The 22,373-nt window shown below is 42.1% G+C and overlaps 9 protein-coding genes across 9 annotated transcripts; 6 read left to right on the top strand and 3 right to left on the bottom strand.

Moving 5' to 3' along the window:
* Positions 1-1,791: 1,791 nt before the first annotated feature.
* Positions 1,792-2,458, top strand: LY79DRAFT_585368 (uncharacterized protein; the record flags this gene model as incomplete). Its single annotated transcript, XM_060560492.1, has 4 exons — positions 1,792-1,855; positions 2,065-2,187; positions 2,272-2,408; positions 2,450-2,458. 4 exons carry the CDS (start codon positions 1,792-1,794, stop codon positions 2,456-2,458), a joined length of 333 nt encoding a protein of 110 aa, XP_060406886.1.
* On the top strand, positions 2,165-3,142 carry LY79DRAFT_573810 (uncharacterized protein). Its single transcript, XM_060559514.1, has 4 exons — positions 2,165-2,187; positions 2,253-2,408; positions 2,558-2,651; positions 2,712-3,142. The coding sequence occupies exons 3-4, from the start codon at positions 2,642-2,644 to the stop codon at positions 2,888-2,890; spliced, it is 189 nt and encodes a 62-aa protein (XP_060406885.1). The 5' UTR covers positions 2,165-2,187; positions 2,253-2,408; positions 2,558-2,641; the 3' UTR covers positions 2,891-3,142.
* A 1,890-nt stretch (positions 3,143-5,032) lies between these two features.
* On the top strand, positions 5,033-5,531 carry LY79DRAFT_573809 (uncharacterized protein). The gene is made up of 2 exons (XM_060559513.1): positions 5,033-5,124; positions 5,179-5,531. The coding sequence occupies exon 2, from the start codon at positions 5,254-5,256 to the stop codon at positions 5,524-5,526; it is 273 nt and encodes a 90-aa protein (XP_060406884.1). The 5' UTR covers positions 5,033-5,124; positions 5,179-5,253; the 3' UTR covers positions 5,527-5,531.
* A 10-nt stretch (positions 5,532-5,541) lies between these two features.
* LY79DRAFT_654378 (glycoside hydrolase superfamily) lies at positions 5,542-9,357 on the bottom strand (the record flags this gene model as incomplete). Its single annotated transcript, XM_060562644.1, is given in 3 exon segments — positions 5,542-6,097; positions 6,114-8,209; positions 9,180-9,357. The coding sequence occupies 3 exon segments, from the start codon at positions 9,355-9,357 to the stop codon at positions 5,693-5,695; spliced, it is 2,679 nt and encodes an 892-aa protein (XP_060406883.1). The 3' UTR covers positions 5,542-5,692.
* A 7,554-nt stretch (positions 9,358-16,911) lies between these two features.
* LY79DRAFT_573804 (uncharacterized protein) lies at positions 16,912-17,522 on the top strand. Its single transcript, XM_060559512.1, has one exon. It carries the CDS (start codon positions 17,148-17,150, stop codon positions 17,325-17,327), a length of 180 nt encoding a protein of 59 aa, XP_060406882.1. The 5' UTR covers positions 16,912-17,147; the 3' UTR covers positions 17,328-17,522.
* Positions 17,523-18,231: 709 nt separating this feature from the next.
* Positions 18,232-18,915, top strand: LY79DRAFT_493128 (uncharacterized protein; the record flags this gene model as incomplete). The annotated part of the gene is made up of 1 exon (XM_060553330.1): positions 18,232-18,915. A coding segment is annotated over one exon (684 nt), but the record flags the coding sequence as incomplete, so codon positions are not given.
* Positions 18,916-19,365: 450 nt separating this feature from the next.
* Positions 19,366-20,590, top strand: LY79DRAFT_573801 (uncharacterized protein). The gene is made up of 3 exons (XM_060559511.1): positions 19,366-20,302; positions 20,374-20,424; positions 20,485-20,590. The coding sequence occupies exons 1-3, from the start codon at positions 19,624-19,626 to the stop codon at positions 20,514-20,516; spliced, it is 762 nt and encodes a 253-aa protein (XP_060406880.1). The 5' UTR covers positions 19,366-19,623; the 3' UTR covers positions 20,517-20,590.
* LY79DRAFT_573799 (uncharacterized protein) lies at positions 20,590-21,503 on the bottom strand. Its single transcript, XM_060559510.1, has one exon. It carries the CDS (start codon positions 21,097-21,099, stop codon positions 20,845-20,847), a length of 255 nt encoding a protein of 84 aa, XP_060406879.1. The 5' UTR covers positions 21,100-21,503; the 3' UTR covers positions 20,590-20,844.
* Positions 21,504-21,652: 149 nt separating this feature from the next.
* Positions 21,653-22,323, bottom strand: LY79DRAFT_573798 (uncharacterized protein). Its single transcript, XM_060559509.1, has one exon. It carries the CDS (start codon positions 22,168-22,170, stop codon positions 21,895-21,897), a length of 276 nt encoding a protein of 91 aa, XP_060406878.1. The 5' UTR covers positions 22,171-22,323; the 3' UTR covers positions 21,653-21,894.
* Positions 22,324-22,373: the final 50 nt, after the last annotated feature.

Genomic DNA, 22,373 nt, shown 5'->3' with positions numbered 1-22,373 from the left:
TATGTACTCCGCTGGCAAAAGAGTTGACCCGCTTTAGGCCGCATCCCCACATGCGGGTAAACCACAATTGGGTTGGCCAATCGGGGAACTCCCAGTGCAATGGTTTGCTCCATCATTATACACCAACAGCCAACGCTGACGGAGCAGGCAATGGGGTTGAATTCTGCCTACCTATCTACAGCCTGAGCACCCTAAATTTGCACGCTGTTGATATTTTTTACAGGGTACCTTATTAGGAAGGTAGTCTGTGGTTGCCGAGCCGTATCCGTAGACGTGTAAGGATACCCTTGTAAGCAGATAAACACACATCTATGACCCTGCATAGTGTCTTATTCTCCACCCAGTGTCCTCTACCCATTATACTGGCAATTGAGTGGAGTGTTCCACACATATTGACGTTTCGAAATAGCGGTCAGGCTTCGATTTGTTCGAAATCTATTCGTACTCTAAGACAAAAGAACTGAAGTTTTACTTAGGACTTTACGGAAGAGACGCACATATTTTTGGACCAGTCAAGATCAGCGATCGAGCATTACTTAAGGTATCTTGGCCAAAATTGACATAATCAGCGAGTTCTATGTGCATGCTATTGTCCCGCAATCTGTGAAAGTTGTAGCTGAATAATTGATTGAATTGGTTCTAATAGAGCGACTGAGGTTGGACTAATCATGTTGCAACACAGGAAAACAAGAAGTGCTCTAGGCCCTGATAAAACTGAAGTGGCAGATGATGGCTCCTGCACTTGCTCATTCCCCCACCAACTACACAATGGGAAACTTGAGCCAGTCATTGTCCATTAATGGTCCTGGTTGAACTCTTTCCCCTTTTTGCGTACTGTGAATGAGCCTCGGCTAGGACGAGTCTAACGAGCTGCTCTACATCTTTGCTGTTGTAGTGCTGGCCGTTGCCCAGAGTGACCTTATTCTCGCTGTTGGAAGGGTGCAGGTGTGGGTACTAGCCACCAACGTCGGGCTTGGCATTGCCGTAGGCCCACACTATCTTGACTACGATAGCTTCATCCAATGCAGAATCGCGCTTGGCCAGGCTCGATACAGCAGCTGATGATAAAACCTCTCAGTCTATGTTTGGTTGTCGACAGAATCTAGGCTTGCCCAGGGAGAGACTTACAAAAGGGAGCGGCGGCAGCGGCGGCAGCGGTTGCGGTGACAAAAGCCACCTGGAAGACCTGGGAGAACTTCAAATTGGATGTTGAGTGCAGAAAAGGGGAGTGAAATGAATAAGGTGTGGATTTATGATACAGAGCTCAAAGCAGACGGTCTTGGGTAAGGGCGAAGCTCTCAATTTATCATTTTCTGCGTTTGCTTAATTCCCAGCCTTAGATACACACTGTTAAGAGTGAAGATGATCAGAGATTATTTCCTTCCAGGTGATAGGTAAGGTCTTACGTTTTCCTGAACAGGGGCTTAGTAGAGTCAAGGAGTTAGTCTGCATGCACTCCATTCCACTTGGCAATGTCACGTAAGTACTCTGGTACCTACGAAAATCGGGAAATATTCGGGCATCACCTTGTCCGGATTGCCCAGCCCAAATTTCGTTCTGATTCAGGGTCTTCGCCCCCCCCTCTCTTCTCTTCTATAGCCAAATACATTCTTCCTTCTCTTGAACCACCCCCTTCTCTGTCTTTTTTCCCAGAGTCCGTCCATTATTTCAAGTCCAGCTGCTGCATCATTGCTGCGGAAATGCGTCATCTTTGACTGTTTCATTCCATCATGTCCTCAGCTAAGGCTTTTCCTCTTGCCACTTATGAGAATCTCCCTATGAAGGACCTTGATGATCAAGAAGTTAAAGACCTGTCGATGCTCCATGGACGATTCATTCCTAAGCCACGTGGCAGGTGGGAAACTACCAAATGGATTTCACCCTAGTTTGCACACGCCATCTTTGAGGTCAGATCTGGAGCTTTGCTCATCACTTCGATTTTAACGAATCCTACGGAAATCCAGTGCCATATGTTACTATCGTCATACTGTTAGTTTAACAACTTGGATGAAGTTCAAATGAAACGCGAATGTTGTTTAATTCTAACATTTCGAAAATTTCTAGCGCCAGCTCTCGAGGCAGTCGAACTTGTTGACAGAACCTTTGAGGGCGACTTCAGCCAGGCATCTCCGTGGCGGGGACACCCTTCTCCTGAGCGCGATGCCGCCTGGGACTACCTTACTCATGGTATGTAAATGCCTCATTTGCCTCCAAATCATCAACAAATCTAAGAATTGCGAGCCTGCCGTAAGTAGTTTGGGTTTGAACCAGATGGTGGTGTGAATGTGCCCCTGGAGAATCTGCATGCACTGAACAAGTCCCCGGAAGTCGACTGGGAACGAAGCGATCCGGCTTTTGGCGGGGGTGCTGTTGGGCTATTGGAAGTGTTTCACCAGCTTCACTGTCTTGTAAGTTCATCTATCTGTTTTGTTTTTCCACAAAGCATTAGCCTAAGTAAATGCTGCGTAAGGCAGTTCAGACTACTGTCAGGTCTGAACTTACCAAGTGAAGGATTTAGTTTCCAAGCCAGTCGCAATAACTAATACTAGCTCAACAGAATACGCTACAAAAATGGACCTATATTGAATGGTATGAAGATCAGCTCCCGCCAGAGCTGGACGGTCCAGAATATCTACAAAGAATGCAACTAAGTAGGTTGAAACCTTCAAAAGTTTGTCTTCATTTACTAACCAACCAAACCAATCTACCAGATCGTTGTATTGAGATGCTTCGGATGTCTCTCATGTGCACGGCCGACGTGACTTCTATCCTGGCGTGGGAGGATCCTGAAGTGCCGCTAGGGAGGCGGGCGGACTTTGGCACCTTTCATCGATGCCGCAACTTTTACAAAATTGAGGATTGGATGTCTAGACACAAAGTCAAGGATTGATTAAAAATAGTTTGAGCATAGAGCGAAAAGCTTATAATTTGCTACTTCTCTTGAGTTGTAATGGTCTATTCTGTAGATAACCCTTATCACGTCAACCAGCCACCTTACGCTGCATTTGCAAAATGGGTGAATGGTCACGGGAGCCACCCACCCAGGTTGGGTATCAGTATAGGTCCTTAAACTTTCTCAATAGCAAATTCACAGCCCACCGTGGGAATGGATAGTATGCAATCTTCCCAGGGCAAGGTGCGCAGAAACAACATAGCGAGGCTGAGGAAGGCCAATGTGCTGTTGGTATGGTGAAGATAACTCCCAGCCCCCACTGTTAGTCTGGGCCGACGATTTGACGGACGGATTAGGTTTTTACTGCGGTGTAGGCCACAATGGCTGAACAAGGTAAGTGGGACCATCTGTAGGAGTTAGAAAGGTGGGTGGGTTATTGGCTACCTAGATTACTCCTCTCTATGAGCCTGTGTAGTCTCTGCTGTAACTGTGCCTGCGTCCCTGACTTCCTGCCCCCCTGAGCCTGGCCTCAATTTGCCGTTAAAACTATCGGGCTTGCCTGGTAGCCCCTCTTTACTCTATGTACTGGGGGATATTGTATGTAGTTTGGTAACCCAACCCGGTAGAACGTTGGATGGCTAGAACATGAGTGGAGGAATACTATCAGCGTTAGGCGCAGTTTTCTAGGGATAAAGAGCTCCGCTGCACCCGCCCGACAACCTGCTGAAACATTCATAGTGTGGGGACGCTACGACGCTAGACTGGCGCTACTTACCATACTGTCGGGACCAGACTCTCTCAAATCAGGCCATCTATCCCTGTTGCCTAAGCTACATGGGTGGGTCTAGGCGGTCATGTTGGATCTTTTGTCTAACAAGGGGCGTGTTGGTTATTCAGTGTCTATCCGCACGTACCTGTGGATCAGCTTTCTTCACTTTGCATTTAGCCTCATACCAGGCCTCAGAGGTGGCATCCAAGCCCCATCCATACGCACCTCCGACGCCTAAAGGGCTTCGGAAAGAGCTACCACGTGCTTCAGAGGGGCATGCCGCTTAGCCTTCGGTTTCAAGCTAGATTGGGCTGTTGGCCAGCAATACATACTCATAAACCAATAAACCTGCCTAGAATAAAGTCAATAATGTCCATGTTACTAGATGCCCAATTCAAATTTGAGACAACAAATCGGCAATAAAAACATCTCAAGGAAATAGGTGATAATAATGATGCTGATATTAGATGATGATGATCTCGCATCATCAAGACTAGGTCGATAGAACTTTGTTTTTCTTCTCCCAAGAGAACCTTAGGATTTCAAAAAGGCCTAACAAAGATAGAATATACTGTAAAGCAAACTGTAATCCCATCACTTAGGAAATCGATACTACGAGGACTGATTACTAAGTATTTATATAACCTCACTGCATTAGCGTGGCTATTTCTAACCCATGCTGTTTATTCGCCCCTTGAGCAAGGCTAAGTTCCTTTACATGCCCTCTCCACTAGCCCCTCCAACTTCCAACTTTCTTCTCATATGTTAATGCTGTCATATCTCTCTCTATTCTGTCTCGACAATTTCAGAAAATAAGCGTCTAAATCGATCGCCAAATTTCTTCTGTAGGCTAGCAAAGTCATCACGTAGTAATTTCAGGAAATAGAGGCCATTCAATTGGAGAGCCACAAATTCCTTCTTCACGAAGGCAAGAGAGACCAAAACCCACTCAGTGTAGGTGCAGACAGACAGCAGTATTGTTTATCTCTAGTGGCATTCTTACAAGCTTTCTTTTAATAATTCCCTTCGTCCTTTCCACCCGACAAACTCTTACCGACAAGGATTGCGCCAAGTTACTATCGCCGTACTGTATGCTCCTATTGGTCAGTGTGTTCCGAATACTACTTCTTCTGACCTACAAAATAGCTCCTGCGTTAGAAGCGGTCAAATACAAATAGGTGACCTACCAGAACAGTTTTACTCAGCCATCAGCGTATCGCGGGCAGCCCACATTAGAGTTAGAGTAGGCCTAGAACAAGCTTGTTGCACAAAAGTCCCCCATGATGCGTACAGCCCTTGAAATACTAATCGCTTACTATTCCCAGTTGAAATAATCAATGTGCCCCACAATAGACTTTCAGAACTCAACAAGTCTGCGGAAGGCCCATGGCGACGTCTCTCTGAAGAACAAGGCGGGGGTGTCGCCGAGTTCATCGAAGTGTTTCATCAACTTCACTGCCTCGTAGGTGTCCACTATCTGCCGCCTCTGGACGGACGCAAGCTAATGTGCATGAAGAATCTGGTTCGCCAATACACTTGCCATGATTCGTACGACTGCAGTGGGGAAGTGCCGTTTGGCGACACCCCAGCAATGCTACGCCGCCATGTCGACCATTGCATTGAGAGCATTAGACTCAATCTAATATGCACTGGAGATGTCACGCCCTTCTTGGTTACACTTAATCCTAAGAACAAGCTTGGGGAGTCAGCGGATTTTGAGACTCTCCACAAGTGTCAGAAATTTGTTAAGTTGGCAGAGTGGTCAAAGACGCACGTGGCAAGTCACAAACTGTTTAGGGTAGGTCACAGACAACCGGCAAGGCCCAAGGCCTTGTCTGATCATTCCTACGGAGTCGAGACATGAACGGCGTTAAAGGATGCTGGTGTAAGTGGTATTCATAGTGCAGGCTTGTTGCGTCACACGTGGTGCATGCGCTTAGTAACCGCGATACACAACTGTTGGACACAAAGAGCCAAAGCTAGCTACAAACAGAATCTCCTCAATAAAGGGGCAACATAATACTGGTTGGCTACTCTGCATTTACAGTGACAGTGGCCTCTCTCAGCCCTTTCGCTGTTGCAGTTACAACAATTTCGCCCGCATCGCCATTGATGGAGCGGACAATGGCGAGTGCCAATCCACTCATAGCGTTCCTCGTGAGAGATGGGAAAGGAGTTTGGTCAATCGGGCTGCCATTGTCCGTTGCCACAATCTCACCTGGCCCTGTGATAGAGAATGTGATGCTGTCATCTGCAGTCGGAACAACCTGACCCTCCTCGTCCACAACAGAAACAGTGATAAACGACAGGTCGGAGCCATCTGCCGAGATAGCGCTGCGGTCGGCATTTAAGGTAAGACAAGCTGCGGGACCAGTTGTGTTTGTCGTTGCCTCAGCCCACACCGAGCCATCCTTGTACGTGACAACATAGATTGCCTGGGGAGAAAGTCACGTTGTTCCAGCGCAACCGCCAGGAGTAAGGTTCTCGAGAGACCCTCCCAGCTGACTCGCCATTGACGAACAACTCGGCCTCATCCGCAGATGTAAAGACGTGGACTGGAGTTATCTCGCCCTCCCGCTCGGGACCCCAGCTCCAGTGGGGCAACATGTGGGCAGAGGGAAGATCAGGGCGCCATCGAGCTTGGTACAAATAAAATCTGTCCTTCCTGAACCCAGCCAGATCAATTATGCCAAAATAGGAACTTCTCGCGTCTTCCTGGTAGAGGAAGGGCGTCGGCTCGCCTAGGTAGTCCCACCCTGCCCAGACAAACTCTCCAGCTACATATGGATGCGTGTCTTGCTCGTAGAAGACGTAGTCGGGACTGGCGGACCAATTCAGGTGGTACAAGTCGTAAGCGCTAACTTCCAGGGATGTAGAGATGCCTACACCTTCCTCTATCACGGCAGTGATGTTGGTGGCAACTGGGAACAAGTAGGCGCCGCGTGTGCTAATCGTGGCCGCACTCTCAGTCGACCAGATCAGACTATCAGGATAGGCATCGCGATACGAGGGGAAGACGGGCATGTAGTTGCCTCCACCTCCCTCTCCCTGATAGTTCAGGCTCTTAATGTCAATAACATTTGCAAGCGGATCTCCAGCCTGGGCGTTGTAAAGCGATGCGGTAACTGGCCTGGTGCCGTCTTCCTCGTGAACAATGTCGTAAAGTAGTTGGCCTCTCTCCCCCACAGCTGCAGTCCTCTGTTCTGGAATCTCATTTCCGATACTCCAAGAGACGATTGATGGATGATTGAAATCTCTCCTGATGAACGAACGAAGGTCCGCTTCATGCCAGTCGGGGAAGATCAAGTGGAAGTCATTTGCCATCTTTGCTTCATCCCACGCATCAAAAGCTTCGGCCAGGACCAGGAAGCCAAGGCGATCGGCAAGATCCAAGAGCTCCGGTGCCGGGGGGTTGTGTGCGGTGCGAAGCGAATTGCATCCCATTTCTTGCAGCTCTTTCAGCTGTCTCTCGGCGGCCCGAATGTTGAAGGCGGCTCCAAGGCTGCCAAGATCGTGATGGCTGTTGACTCCGTGAATGGGCACCTTTTTTCCATTGACTAGAACGCCTTGGTTTGGATCAAAGACGAGCGAGCGAATGCCAAATGTTGTTTCGTACTGATCGATGCTGGTGCCGTCCTTAGTTGAAAGAGTAGTGACGGCTACGTAAAGCTTCGGGGTCTGGTCTGGCGGTGGGCCCCAAAGTAGGGGTGAGTCCAGTGTAAGCGACCCGTTGATTGAGGCTTTCCCTCCTGGCGGTACCAGAAGCGATGTTCGCTCAAAGGTGCCGACGACATCTCGTCCTTTAGCCTTGACTTCTGTTTCCACAAAGATCTCCTGTTCTGTTTCGCTTTCACTCTCCACGGTGACTGTCAGGTCAATCGTGGCCTCTTCGGCTGACACGAATGGTGTTGTGATCTTCGTTCCATGGTTCGCCACGTGGATCGGGTCAGTCTTCATTAGCCAGACACTCCGATAGAGTCCAGCACCCGAATACCACCTTGAGGAGTTGACGTCATTTTCCAGTCGAATGGCCAATTGGTTAACACTGTCGAGGTCAACATAGGGGGTCAGGTCAAGTCTGAAGGAGGCATATCCGAAAGGCCAGCCCCCAATAAGTTCGCCGTTCAGCCAAACCGCTGCGTATGCCATTGCACCGTCGATGTCGAGGTAGATGGACTTGTTTACGTCATCTCTCGAGAAGATAAGGTTGCGACGATACCAGCCGACACCATTGATTGGCAGACTTCCCATGATTCCAATGATTCCGGGAGCTTTGAAAGGGCCTTTGATGGCCCAGTCATGGGGTAGGTTGACGGACTCCCAGGCGCTATCATCAAAGGAAGCCTGCGTGTAGGACACATTCTTGCCTGGAGCCTGACCATCCGGACGCTGGTAACGGTCGCTATTGAAGATGAAGTCGTTCGCGGTAGGTAGAATCCATGGTCTCAGTTTGTCATGGTAAGAAAGGTCGTCTGGCGGTGAGGTAAAGCGATTGAATTTCCAATCGCTGTTGATGCTGACTCGCTCCCGGTTGGCAACGACATGCTCTGTGCCACAGCCCAGAAGCACTAGAATGCTCAACCATAGGCTTCGGGAAATGGCAGTCACTCTCATGATTACAAGTTCAAGAGAGATGCCAGATGGAACTTGGAATGACTGATGGTGAGAATGCTTTTGGATGAATTTTTTGCCCCTTAAGTACCTGAAGCTGCTGCCTCTTGTTACGCAACTCCATCTCTTTCGGCTCCAGATTACCCGAAGCCCGAAATGAGTGAAGAGATCAAGGATATGCCTCGCCGCAGTGCTCTGTAGCGCCGAACATAGTCATATTATACGCGTATCCCTTAGGCCGCGAGGTAACCCCATTTCCGCCAAGGTAGGCCCCCCTCCACCTTCACCCCGCACTTTTAGCACTACTGTATACACTAGTTAAATAGGATAACCACTAGAGAGCAAGCTAGCTATAAAGATTGGTGTGTCTACTATGGTTGACCTTCCTCTCAAGGGGAGGTCAATAGCACCAACTAGATATATACCCAATGGGTACGTGGAGGTTCATGTGCCTACAGGGAATATGTCCTGTGGTGGCCGCCTATCTGTCTATTCACCTAGGTGTCCTGTGACACTTTGTAACGCTAGATTCTCCCTCTAGGCTCTGACTATGGCGTATAAAGTATATGTATCGGAAACCACTGCCTCTAAGCGTGTAGCCCTTGCTGCCTGGGAGCTGTGACTATAACCTGGTCTGCCTTGTGATAGATACTTGACTTAACGCCTGAGAGCATCGCCTAGCTGTCTGAACTGGGCCTCACTGAGACCGGAGTACTGTAAGCAGGCCGAGCCGCAAACGGTTGGGTAGGGGGGAGACACGCCACAGCCGCCGGTGAGAACCGTGGAGAGAACCATGCAGGTGGGAGGCACGTTATCGAACCGGGCAACTGAAAGAGCACACAGCAAGTTAATGAAAATTCATCCAGAGTATCTCAAAGTGTAAGGAACGGAGGTGGTTGTACAAACCGCCGGCTCCAGGAATGGAGGTGTAGATAGTGACTCTGCCCAGGTCGGTGTTACACATGTCGAAGTTGTACTGCGGAACGCCGCAGTAGCCCGTGGCGGCGGCTGTCTCCAGCAGGCCCTCGCTCGCGGCACGGGTCTGGACGGTCTCGTTCAGGCCCGGTATAATAGACCTCGCCATGTCTTCGGTCGAGAAGGGTGTCAGGTGCCAGAGGTAGGGGGCACCAGGGGACCACCAGCTGTAGGGCCACAACCAGGAAAACTATTATCTAAGGGTTACACAAAAGCAGAGTTTACAGGAACAGGAGAATTAGGAGAAGGCAGATTAAAAAATAGTTATAATTAACCCCTAACTACACTATTTATAGACTCCTTTACTTAGTACTATAATACCTTTAATATATTTTAATCTTTACTTATCCTTAGGTATACTAACTATTAGAGCTATAATATTACCCTTTAACACCTAAGCTACTACTTAGTAAGGTATAAGTGTTACCTTTAGGTAACTAACTCTAGACAGTAGTAACGCCTAGGTGTAAGTAAAGAATAAAGGCCTACTAGTGTAATAATAGCTTTAAAGTAACCTTAAAAAAATAATAAAAAAGAAGCTTAGGTACTTTTTAGAAAAGTAAGTAAAAAAAGCTAAAAAAAAAAGATAGTTAACTAGATTCTAGCTTTAATAAATAAGGCCTTTATTAAAGAGGTATATAATATACTAGGCTTAGTTATTACTTTTTAGCTAGAGTATAAGTACTACTATATTAATATACTATTAAAGTAGTTACTTTTAATTTAATATAAGGAGGGTATATAAAATAACCTTTAGGACTTCTTATTTAAGCTAAAGGGATAGTTTAAAGTTATAAAAAAAGAATTTAAAGATAACTAAAGTAAAGTATAGTACACTAGCTTTATACTAGAGGGTAACCTAGTGTATAAGTAGTAAAGGTATATTAAAGCCTACTATAATAGCTAAATAAAGAAAATAACTTAAAAGGTAATAAAGACCTAGTTAAAGAATAATATTATTAATACTAATATATAAGCCTTTAGTATAATAGTAAAGCTTAATAATATAAAGTAAAAGGTTAACTAGTTATATTAGTAATTTATTAATAAGTATAAGACTATTAAGGTAAAGTGCTTTAACTTATAAGCTAAGAGGTAATAAGTAGTCTATATACTTAACTAGTTACTACTTAATCTAAAGAGCTATATATTAGCCTAGAGGATACTAGAGATATAATAAGCCTTTAATAATACTATATAATAGGCTAAGACACTAGCTAAAGCCTATACTAAAGATAAACTAGTAGACTAGTAGAGGTAAAATTAGGAGTAAAAGGACTAGTAGGCCCTAGCTATACTACTAAGTCTTAATATAAGGGTCCTTATAATAAAGCCTTAGTTTATATACTTTATATTTACGCCTATAATAACCTAGGGTATATTAACGCTAACACTAAAGGCCTTAAAGGTAAAAAAGAAGAAAAGTAACTATCTACCTTTAACTAGGCTATAGTACTTCTTAACTTACTTTAACTATAGTAAGCTAGGGTATCTATTAGCTAGCTATACTAAAAAAAAGTACTATAGGTATAGTTAACCTAGATACTTAGGTAAATAGTATATAATAAAGGTAATAAAGGTTAATACTATTTAATTACCCTAGGAAAAAGAGCTATACTACTAATTTAAAGTAGACTTTTATACTAAGATAAGTAGTATATAAAGAAAAAAAAAGTATTAATTAACCTAAAGGTAAATAAAAACCTTATATACTAAAGGATATTATATATAAGAAGGCTACTAGTAGTCTATAAAAAAAGACTACTACTATAGGGTATATAAAAAAGTAAGGCCTTAGATTATAGTTTAAAGAAGATAATATTAAAGGTAAAAGATAATATTAGAATATTAAAAATATAAAGCTATACTTTATAAGTAAGTAATATAAAAGAATATAATACTATCTTAGGGATCCCCTAGGGGTAAGTAGTAAAGCTTAACCTTAAGTAAAAAATAATTAACTAGACTTATTTACTAGGTAAAGACTATATTTAACTTATATAAGGCTAAAGGGTAGTTAAAAAGGCCCTAAAGGATACTAAGGTAGTCCTTATAGACCTCTCTATAATCTAACACCTAGGGTATAGGACACTAGAGAGAGCACTAGAGATACTTACTTATATACTAAAGAAGGACAAGGGGGCTAGTAAGGCTAGTAGTATAAAGGCTATAATACTAAGAGAATATAGAAAATAAGCCTATATATTTAATATAGACCTAGTAATAAAACTAGTAAAAGATAATATATAGATATATATAATAGAATTAGAACTAGGTATAGTACTACTATTTAGCTTTATTTACTTATTAGTAAAAAAAGAACTAAAAAAGCTAAAGAAGTATATTAATAAATCCTTAGCTAAAGGCTAAATATAGCCCTTAAAGTTATTAGCAAAGGCACTAATCCTATTTATACCTAAGAAAAAAAGCAAGCTTTACCTTTATATTAACTACTATAGGCTTAATAAGATTACTATTAAGAACTAAGTACTACTACCTTTAATAAAAGAAATCCTAGACTATTTAGTAAAAGTAATATAATTTATAAAGCTAGACCTTAAGAATATATACTACTAAGTAAAGATCTATAGTAAAAATAAATAGAAGACAGCCTTCTATACCTACTATAAACACTATAAGTATTAAGTTATACCTTTTAGGCTAGTTAATATACCTATAATATTCTAATCCTATATTAATAATACCTTAGTAGGTCTAGTAGATATTATCTATATTATTTATTTAAATAATATCTTAATCTTTATAGAGGATAAGGAGAACTATATAGAAGTAGTAAAGATAGTACTAAGCTAGTTAAACACTATAGGGCTATATACTAACCCTAAGAAGTACTTTTTTTATACTAAGTCTATTAGCTTCCTAGGTTTTATAGTATTTAATAAAGGTATTTTAATAGAATAAGAGAGAGTAGAAGTAATTACCTAGTAGCTACTACTTACTAGTGTATAGGAGATATAGACCTTTCTAAGGTTTATAAATTTTTATAAGTAGTTTATTAAGAACTATTCTAAGGTATATTCTCTCTTTATTAACTAACTATTTACTAAGGCAGTAGAAAAGTAAATAATTATAAAGGAAGCTAAGAAAGCCTTTTATAAGATTTACACTATATTTACTTATACCTTTATCTTATAGTATTTTAACTTTATATTACCTATTTAAGTTAAAATAAATATATTTAACTTTATAATAAAAGTAATACTAAGCTAGCTTTATAAAAAAGCCTAGTGCTCTATAGCTTATATATTATAGAAACTCTAGGGAGTAAAGTTATACTATAAAGCACTAAAGGCTAAGTTACTTATAATTTAAGAAGTAGCTATATATTAAAGGCACTATCTCTTGTATACCTAGTACTATATTATATTCTTAATAAACTATCTAAGGTACTACTACTTAGTAGCTAAGCTATAACTTAATAGCTACTAAGCTAGATTACTATAAGACTTTTTATTATTTAATTTTAAGATTAAATATTACTTAGGTAAAGATAATATAGTAAATAAGCTCTTATAAAGGCTAGACTACTAGCCTAGTAAAAAGAAAAAAAAAAGTATAAAGTATATTCTTAAAGAACTTCTTTAGTAAGTTTAAAAAAAAGGTAGTAGTAATTAGGTATAGTAGACTACTAGGTTAAGATATAGTAGCCCTAGAGGAACTTACTACTACCCTAGAAGAGGAAGTTACTATAGTATAACTAGAGGACAAGTAAATTTAGTCTAAAGAGTAGTAATAACTAGGAAGTTACTAGGCTAAAAAAAAAAATAAGTTACTTTAATACTAAGGTAGACTTATAATACTAGAAGAATATATAATAAAGATAAAGTTACTTATAGTGTTTTATAATAAACTATTAGGAGGACACCTAGAGGTAACCTAAATAATAAAATATATAAGATAAATATTCTTCTAGAAATTAATAAAAAAAGATATTAAAGAGTATATTAATATATATATTACTTACTAATATATAAAACTAAGGCACTATTTACCTTATAGAAAACTAGCTTCCTTTTTATTACTTAACTAACTATAGGAGTAAGTTATTATAGACTTTATTACTAAGCTACTAAAGTTAAAAGGATTTAATAGTAAAGTATATAATAATATCTTAGTTATAGTTAATAAGCTTATAAAGTACACTATTTACTTACTTACTAGGGAAACCTTAATAGTAGATTAGCTAGTAACCTTTTTAGTAAATAAAGTATTCTTTTATTTTAGACTTTTAACCTTAATAGTGTTAGATTATAGTTCTTTATTTATAAGTTACTTTTAGGTAGTAGTATATTACTAGCTAGCTATTAAACAAAAGCTTAGTATAGCTTATTACCCTTAAACTAATAAATAAATAAAAAAGTAAAACTAGAATATTAAATACTACCTTTAAGCCTTTTATAATATTAAGTAAAATAACTAGGTAAAATAGTTACCTATAGCTAAATTTATTTATAATAGTTTATAGTATAGTATAACTAAGGTTACACTAGTAGAGGCACTAATAGGCTATATACTATAGAGTATATATAATATACACCTAGTAAAGGTAAGACTAACAAAGGTCCCTAGGGCTTATAAAAAAGTAAAGTAACTATAGAGCTAAAGAACTATAATTAGTAGAACGTTAAAGGTAGTTAATTAGGCCTATAAGAAGTAGTATAATGCTAAGAGGTCTAATATAGATTTTAAAATTAAAGAAAAGGTCCTTCTATTAGCTAAGTTTATTAAGTAAAAAAGACTATCTAAGAAGCTATTAAATAAGTACCTTAGCCCTTTTATAGTAAAGTAAGTAGTTAACAAAGGTAAGGCCTATAAGATAAACATAAGTACTAGATATAAGATCTATAATATCTTCTCTTTATCTTAGCTAAAGAAGTTCTAGAGATTACTAGTAAAGCTTTAACTTATACTAATTAAAGAAAAAAAGAAAAATATATATAAGGTAGATTAAATTATAGCCTATAAGAGGCTATAGTAAAATTAGTAGTACTTTATTAAGTAAAAGAGGTATAGTAAGAAAGAAAACTCTTAAGAACCCTAGAAGAATATTATAAAAAGGTTATAATATAACTATAAGTAAAGGGTTACTAAGAAAAGACAAAAGTATAGCTAAGTAAAGTAAAAATTAGCCTAAAGATAACTAGATTAAAGATTTAATTATTATAGTACTAAAGCTAAAGAATATAGGTAGCCTAGAGGCTAAGTATTTAAAAGGTATAATAAGTAAAAAAAAATAAACTAAGAGAAAGGCTAAAAGAGCACTAAGGGTAGTAGTAGTAAAGCTTATTTACTACTTTACTTATTATTCTCTAAATTACTATTACTAATATTTTTATTATTATTATTATTATTATTATAAGTAAAAAATATAAGAAATATAAAAGTACTACCTTTATTTTTATTAGCCTTAGAGTTAAGCTTACTAGTATACTAAAGAGAAGTTAGTAACTAGTATAAGAGGTACTAAGGGAGCACTAAGAAAGTATTAAGGAAAACACTTATAACCTAGGAGTAGGTCTAGGACTACTTTAAAAAAAGGGTAGTCTAAGCTATAATAGTAGTAGTTTACTTCTAGAGGGTAATAGTCTAGGCCTTAAAGACTATAGTAATAACCTTAGTAGTATAAAGTATAGACTTAGCTAGCTTAACCTAGTAGTAAAAAAAGTTAGTAGTAGTCTTAAAGGCTATAATATAGTACTAGTAAAGAAGCTACTTTTTCTTTTTAGCCTTAGCCTTATACTTAGTATTAAGGGCCTTAGCTAAGTTAACCTAGTGCTAAAGTACCTTTTTAGCTATAACCTAGGCCTTATTAATCTTATCTTAAGCTAATGTTAGTATAAGGGGTTACTAAGGGGACACTAAAGAAAATAAATATATAGTAATACTATAGTAAATATAAGTAGGCTTAGTAAAATAGTTTATAGCTTTAAAAAGGTAGTATAGCTTAATACTAGCTATAGTAGTAGTATAAGTAGCTTATTTAAGAAGTTAGTAGCTACTAGAAGTTATAAAGATAATAAAAGTAAAAGTAAATATACTAAAATATAAGGCTTACTATATATAGTAGTATAATAAGTATACTTATTACTAGTAGCTAAGATATATTAGCTAAAGTACTAAAGAAGAAACACTAGAGAGGCACTAGGTATAAAGGAAAGTATATAGGTAGTCTTTATATAGTAAAGAAAAGTAGTAGTATAAGTGCCTAATATACTAAGACACTAGTTAGTTATTTAGTAAATATAGTAGTTATAAGGTATATTATAAATAAGCTTATTTTCTTTAATATAGGTATAAGAGTAGTAAAAAGTAAATAAAATAAAAGAAAGTACTAAGAGGCTAGTAAAACTACCTTAGTTAATAAGACTAGTAGTAGTAAGGCTAATAGTAGTAGTAGTAGTATTATTAGTAAAAGTATTAGTAAAAGTAAAAAAAAATATAGTAGTAGTAAAGAAGCTAGTACTAATACTAGTACTATTATTATTACTATTACTACTAAGTAGTAGTAGTAATAGTAGTAGTAGTAGTAAAATAAAAAAAATAAAAAATAATAATAAAGTAAAGCTATTAAAAGAAAAAAAAAAGAAAAAAATTAAAAGTAAAAAAATTAAAAAAAAGTAAAACTAAAAAAGTTACTTAATTAGGCTAAGTAAGAATAATAAAGTAAGTTATAATAGTATTTTAAGCTTATAAAGTAAAAAGAAAACAGTAAAAAAAAAAAAAAAATAAGACCTAAGGGGTTACTAGTATAGCCTACTAAAAGGCTAAATAAAAGCTCTCTTTTATTATAAAAGTAATATAACTTAAGGCTTAGGCTATAAGAAAATAAAAGTAATAAAAGAGGTAACTATATAATAAAGGCCTACTAAAGGTATATAGTACTTAAAGAAGTATTATAGTTAAAAAAATAAAGAGGTAATAAAAGTATTATAAGTAAATAAGGTATTCTTATTATAAAGTAAGTAACCTTTAGTAAGGCTAGTTAAGTAATAAAGGCTTATAACCTAGCTAAAAATAACTATAACCTTAAAAAAATAATAGTCTTAGCCTAGTTAGACTATAATAGCTATAAAAGTAAAGTTAAAAATAATTAGCTAGCTAAGGAGATAACTATTTACCTAGTAATCTACTAAGCCTAGAGGTATTCCTAGATACCTCTAAGATACTAGCTAGTAGTAAAGCCCTAGGGGCCTACTAGAGTACTACTTAAGGTCCTAAGGACAGGACCTTAAGAGGGAAGGATTATATTAGGTGCCAGAGGTAGAGGGCACCAGGGGACCACTAGCTATAGGGCTATAACTAGGAAAACTATTATATAAGGGTTATATAAAAGCAGAGTTTACAGGAACAAGAGAATTAGGAGAAGGTAGATTAGAAAATAGTTATAATTAACCTCTAACTACACTATTTATAGACTTCTCTACTTAGTACTATAATACCTCTAACAAAGGGCTTGTTTAAAGGGGCAATCTTGTATATATAATAAACATAGCAGTTGATAATAGGACTAACAGTGGGGACCATTATAGTGAGGATAGAATACAAGAGCGTTGGAAGAGTGGCGAGAGGCATTGTGGCTGCTGGTGGTGTTTATTAGCTAGTAATAGAAACCTTCTGTGTAGATGGATGGTGTTTGTGGTCAGAACAGATGTTGGACGCTTTCATTAGGGGACCCAACGGCTATTTATTATAATATCTGTTGCCATAGCCTACTACTACAAGAAAGAGACCTTGGCCTGCTTGCGTCGTCGATTTGATCTCTCGGTGTCTATTTTCACGTTGGTCAAATGGTTGATCAGGCGATCTGACGGGCCCTCCTCACCTCCCAGGGCCGGCTCACACATATCTATTTACACCAACAGAACTGACGCTATTCAAATGCCACGAGGCGAGACCTACCCTGTTCTCTACCGAGTACCCTTTCCAGAGACTTGGGCGGCTGCCCGGCTATGCGATATTGAAAACCCACGGGGCCCGGATGAGAGGCAAAGAACAGACAAACCGACCAGTCGACCGCCAGGCAGACAGAGAGCAAAACTACGAGCCTGTTCGGGCTAACTGGCAACCATAGCACAGATCGCGCGTCTCGTGCTGTCGCACGCCGCTTGGGATTGCGGTGGCTCTGTCCTGCTCCCTCGACCACCCTTTCTCACCTCGTGACGGGCCGGTTAGGCTACGGAGATGGCAAGCAATACAATTAATGTTGGGTGATTTGAGAGCTTGTAGAATGTGTAACGACGATAGGATATGTCGTCTTCGGCTCTAAGTCTACGGCTCTCCATGTCATGTACTCCGCTCGGAGGTAGCCTGAGGGAAGAGCTTCGCCTCCGCAGCCATGACATGGATTTGAGGCCTGCGCCAATAACAACGACAATATTGACTCAACGCCGCAGCTGCGCATGGCTTGCGCCTGACTGTATAGCCACGATGGGAAAGACTCATCTCGGTCCAATGCTGCTGCTGTCTTTACGTAGTCTTCGTCCGGCCCTGCAGTTGTTGAGTTGAGTCTCGCAAGTTGTAATTGCCAACTGGGTTGACGTTGTTGGTTAGAAGACTCAAGGTTGACCATGCCAAGTCGCCGAGCGAGACCCTCCATGCTACAGTGGGGTAACAAAAGTCCAGCCGAGTCCTTACCTCGCGTCGCGATTTATTTTGCATTCGGCGGAACTTTTGCTTATCCACTTGTACGCTGATGGTGGTTCATGCCTCAGCTCATGTTGGACCAACACGAACTTCACCCATGTAAGTTCCTAGGACCGTGGCCATCATGTCGGTTTAACTTTGGGCCACACCGGCTCTCACCTTCCTTTACAGGTAATGTTGCTGAGGAAGGTAACTAACCGTAGGCTCTATGCAGAGTGATGGGTCTTCTCAGTCTCTCCACTCTCGGGCAACGTTTTATAAGTTCCATCGCGGCTGACTGTACGACGCGACAGCTGCCTTCCAGTCATCTTGCTGCAACATGGCGGCTATCATCTTAGTGTGGCCGGTTGGCTGGTTCTTCTTGTCCGTCCTGTTCTTTTTCCTTGGCCTGCGACATGAAACAAGACGACCAAGGTCGATTCTGGCCGCCCTGCAGGTACTTGCAGTTGCTGCGAGCCTAGGAGCCAGTGGCGAGATCTTGCGCGAGCTGCCCCTGCTTGCTGTGCCGTTTGTCATCGGAGTGACGGCGCACACGACTTCTATCCTGCTGCTGGACGTAGAAACCAGTACGGCCGGTCTTTCCCTCTCTGCGCAGCTAAAGACAACGACCCTGCTCTGGTGCAATATCCGGAGGTTGCAGCCCTGCAGCTCCCGGCCTACCATGGGTGCAACGCTGGGATGCCAGCGCCGCATCTCGTTTGGTCTAGGCTGCATCTCGAGAACCCTGGTCTTCTGGCTTGTTGACTGGTCAATATCCCAAATTCTACTATTCCGGACACTGCGCTCCCTCCCTCTCGGGATCCACAGCTTTGCGCCCGACAAGCGAACCGTCTTTCCGAGTCCCTGGACTTCTCCAGAGCTCGCATACCCGGACTATGTTCTCCGAGCCATCACGAGCGCGCACTGGATATGGGTCACATACTGCGGCTTGACGACGATGCACCATTTATCCGCCGCACTCTTCGTCTCGGTGTTGAACTGGGAATCTCCCAGCAACTGGGCGGGACCACCGCTTTTCGGCTCCATCTGGGATGCCTACACTCTCCGCCGCTTCTGGGGCGTCTTCTGGCACCGGCTGCATGTCGTCCCATTCTCGGCTTACACGCCGCCTCTGCCCAAGGCGCTTCGCGCTCTGTGGGTCTTCTTGCTTTCTGCGGCTGGCCACGCGCTGGTGAACTGGGTCATGCATCGCAGGGCGCACGCAGCATCCGAGTTGTGTTTTTTCGCCCTGAATTGGGCCCTGTGCTTGTGTGAACATGTTCTTGGCGTGGATGGCGGGAGGATGCCCGGCAGGCTCGCCAGCAAGCCCCCGTCAAAAGCCAGGCAAATTGTCGGTCTCTTTTACGTATGGGTGTTCTTCTTTTGTACCGTACCGGCGTGGCAGTATCCTGGAGTTTATATTAGATCCTGATGTTTAGGGCGTCATAGGTCTCTTTCTTAGCTATCCTAGGCAGGTTCCTTGCTTGCACAATATTATCATTGATGTTCTAGCACATGATCTATGGCAGGTGCCACTCTGTCGCGTTGATCTCCTCGTTTCCCATGACTACTCCGCTCCATCTTTCTTATCTAACCCACCAATGAGGGCCGTATCCGTAACTCTCCTCTTTCCCTTTATTTATTCACACTTCCGAGAGTGCACACTCCTGTGAAGCCACCAAAGCTGCACATATCAACCGATTGCAGAATTCTCGGATTTCCCGACAGCACCATGGCCGAGCCCCGTGATTCGACCGAGACGTCTCTGCCACCATACGACGCGCTCTCGGAGCCGTATCAGGAGGTGTGCCCCCCCACGACTCTCGTCATAGTAGGCCAATCGATCCACGTCCTGACGGCAGATTCGCCGCCACTGTATCATCTCAGTCTTGGTATTTCAAGCCTTTCGGATATCACCACGGAGGTAGAGCTCTCGCGCGTTGACCCGAAGCAAGATGGCTCGGAACGCCAACGCCATATATATGACTTGCGATATATGCGCTCGGGACCTGGTGGATACGTGAAGCTGCCGTCTGACTCGCCTCACTACTTTATCGAGCGTGCAACCCGTCGCGTCCCGGGCCTTCAGGATCTGGGCCTCAAGAAGAGCCGCTTGCCGGGAAAGGCATGTACGACAGTTCTGCCCGTTGACATAAGAGGCAAGACTAGCAGGTACAGCATACCCAACTTTGTCAAGGACAGCGCCCCTGTGTTCAGCATCAACAAAAATAGGTGGGCGGATGCGCAAGGGGCTCTGATTGCCTCCATGCATGATACCACCGAGCGCAGCCTGGTCGTCACGGCGACCCTGCCGCGCGCCCATTTTGACATGCTCGTAGCACTGTGGTGCTGTAAGGTATGGGAGTCTGGGGTTGCCAATGCCGAAAAGGTGCACGAGGGGATCGACGGAGGTGAGCAATTCAGTTAAATATGTACATTCCAACACGCCATTTGGTCGCTGACTTGTCATCTGTGTGTTTAGTGAAGAGAAAGATGCGGCTGGCAAGGGAGTTTGGCATGAGTCGCTCAACCAGTAAGTTGCCATTCCTCATATCTGCGCCGGCTAGGATCGGTCGATTAACAGACTGTTTAGTGGGACCCGGAGGAGCGTCTGGGGCGTTTTGAGGTGGCGGGTGCGGAGTTCTGAATTGAAGATACAATTAAACTTGCTAGATACAAATATATCGCCTCTGCACTACCTAGTCATTGCTTTGAACCTTTGTACCAGTCCTTTTTTTGTAGGCCAGTGACCCCCAAAGTCGGCGGGGATAATGATATGGGCTGTCGGTTTGGCGCAGGGGCTTCCGAGGCCGGGACTACGGGAGGGACGTGCAGTATGACTCCAAGCCGGAGGAGGTCGTTAATGCTGGCTGCATGTCTTTTAACTCACCTCACCTAATCTACATAAAGGGACCAGAACCGTCGTCGCAATAACTACAAAAGACATAATACCCTAAAAAGCATGTAGGGAGCCAGCAGCGTTCTTGTCTTTATCACCCGTACTAGCATTGTCGTTGTTGCTTGCACTAGACAGCGGTCCCTTGGCTACGTCGCCGGGGCCAGCAACCCACGCAAAGCCCAACAAGACCTTCTTGGAGTAGGCTGGGGTTGACGTGCCCATTGTACCATCGTCTTGGGTCGTCAAGCCCTTGACACACCTGGCTCTGTTCCAGTTCACGTCCGCTACCGCAGACCACAGGCTAGTCATATTGGTTAACGTGTCCTAGGTATAGAATAGCTTGCAGTTAGCTACCTTGCAGTGGAACTACACAGGCGTGCTGAGGTCGTCATCAGGATAAACGTTTACAGAGTTGACAGTCCAACCATCTGTAGGCATGCCAGCGAGCAGTGGGTTTGCCTCAGCAAAGGGTGTTACATTAATACCCTCAGGCGGCTTAACGGGGCCAAGGGCCGGCCATAGCTTCTGGTAGCTGCCAAGCATGATGACGGGGCCGCCCTTTGTGCTGCCAACCGCCTACACAGGTGCATTAATAGGACAATCGCCTATAGCAGCAACCTGACCACCAATCTTATAGGTCATTATACTAACAATATAGGCGCAGGCGGATGCACAGTAACCGTCAGTTACAATAATAGTATCCTCAGGCTTGAACTAGGGATTAGGGATAGCGAAGATGCCTAGGAGTCTATTAGCAGTATAGGACACCTCCAAGGGCTGGATAATGTTGGTGTATTCATGCTTGCCAATCTTCACAGGGCCATAGAAGCTACTCTAGTCTATGAAGTTCTTTATAACAAAGCGGGTAGGTTTTTATGCGTACTAAGTTAGCCCATCTCATATTATCTTCTATTAGCTAACCTGTACATTAATCTTCAATATTTCCAGCTGCACTGAACGTGATTGTCTACTAAGCCTAAATTGCGGTTGCTTATCTAATCCTCTCTACGTTTATCCTTATTCAAATAACAAAATATTTGTTATACACAATACATTTGTTACCCATCAAAGCCTTAAACCAGACTACAGAGAGCCTTGTCTTGTCTATAATACGCATATTCCACCGACGTTATGCCCGCAGTCGACAGAGAAGCCACCCGGCTGGTCGCAGTTGCCCTGCGGGTTGCTGGCGTTGGTCGACTTGTACGCGTCTTGGTTACAGCTGCACAGGTTGCATACGTGATCGTCGTATTTAATATCGCCGCAGTAGCACTTGATGCACCCGTTGATACACAGCTTTTTTTTTGATGATGTGCTTGGGTCGTCTGCTGCAACTATTGTCGCCAGCGCCAGGGCAGACACGATAGTGAGAAACTTCATCTTGATTGTAACGTGATGTGGTACACGAGTGTTTTGGAGTCGTTTAATGGTAGGAAGTAGAAATAACCGCCTGGTGAATCTAGTTTGACAATCAAACGACGTGAATGGAGCGTGGTAGTCTCTAAGGCTTACTCAGGCGATAGTTTCTTTAGTTGCTGCTTACTGCCTTTTAGCAATAGGCTAACCCTCTGTACTTATACACA

This window comes from Colletotrichum navitas, assembly GCF_030913465.1.
Source record: "Colletotrichum navitas strain CBS 125086 chromosome Unknown LY79scaffold_227, whole genome shotgun sequence".
Taxonomy (NCBI): domain Eukaryota; kingdom Fungi; phylum Ascomycota; class Sordariomycetes; order Glomerellales; family Glomerellaceae; genus Colletotrichum; species Colletotrichum navitas.
The sequence above is the reverse complement of the archived record's forward strand: the minus strand, read 5'-3'. Positions and strand labels throughout refer to the sequence as shown.

Coding starts and splice junctions, on each gene's coding strand:
- LY79DRAFT_573809 (XM_060559513.1), top strand. CDS start 5,254: ATGCTACGCCGCCATGTCGACCATTGCATTGAGAGCATTAGACTCAAT.
- LY79DRAFT_573804 (XM_060559512.1), top strand. CDS start 17,148: ATGCCACGAGGCGAGACCTACCCTGTTCTCTACCGAGTACCCTTTCCA.
- LY79DRAFT_573801 (XM_060559511.1), top strand. CDS start 19,624: ATGGCCGAGCCCCGTGATTCGACCGAGACGTCTCTGCCACCATACGAC. Junction 20,303..20,373: donor GCACGAGGGGATCGACGGAG/GTGAGCAATTCA, acceptor CTGTGTGTTTAG/TGAAGAGAAAGATGCGGCTG. Junction 20,425..20,484: donor TGGCATGAGTCGCTCAACCA/GTAAGTTGCCAT, acceptor CAGACTGTTTAG/TGGGACCCGGAGGAGCGTCT.
- LY79DRAFT_573799 (XM_060559510.1), bottom strand. CDS start 21,099: ATGACTAGCCTGTGGTCTGCGGTAGCGGACGTGAACTGGAACAGAGCC.
- LY79DRAFT_573798 (XM_060559509.1), bottom strand. CDS start 22,170: ATGAAGTTTCTCACTATCGTGTCTGCCCTGGCGCTGGCGACAATAGTT.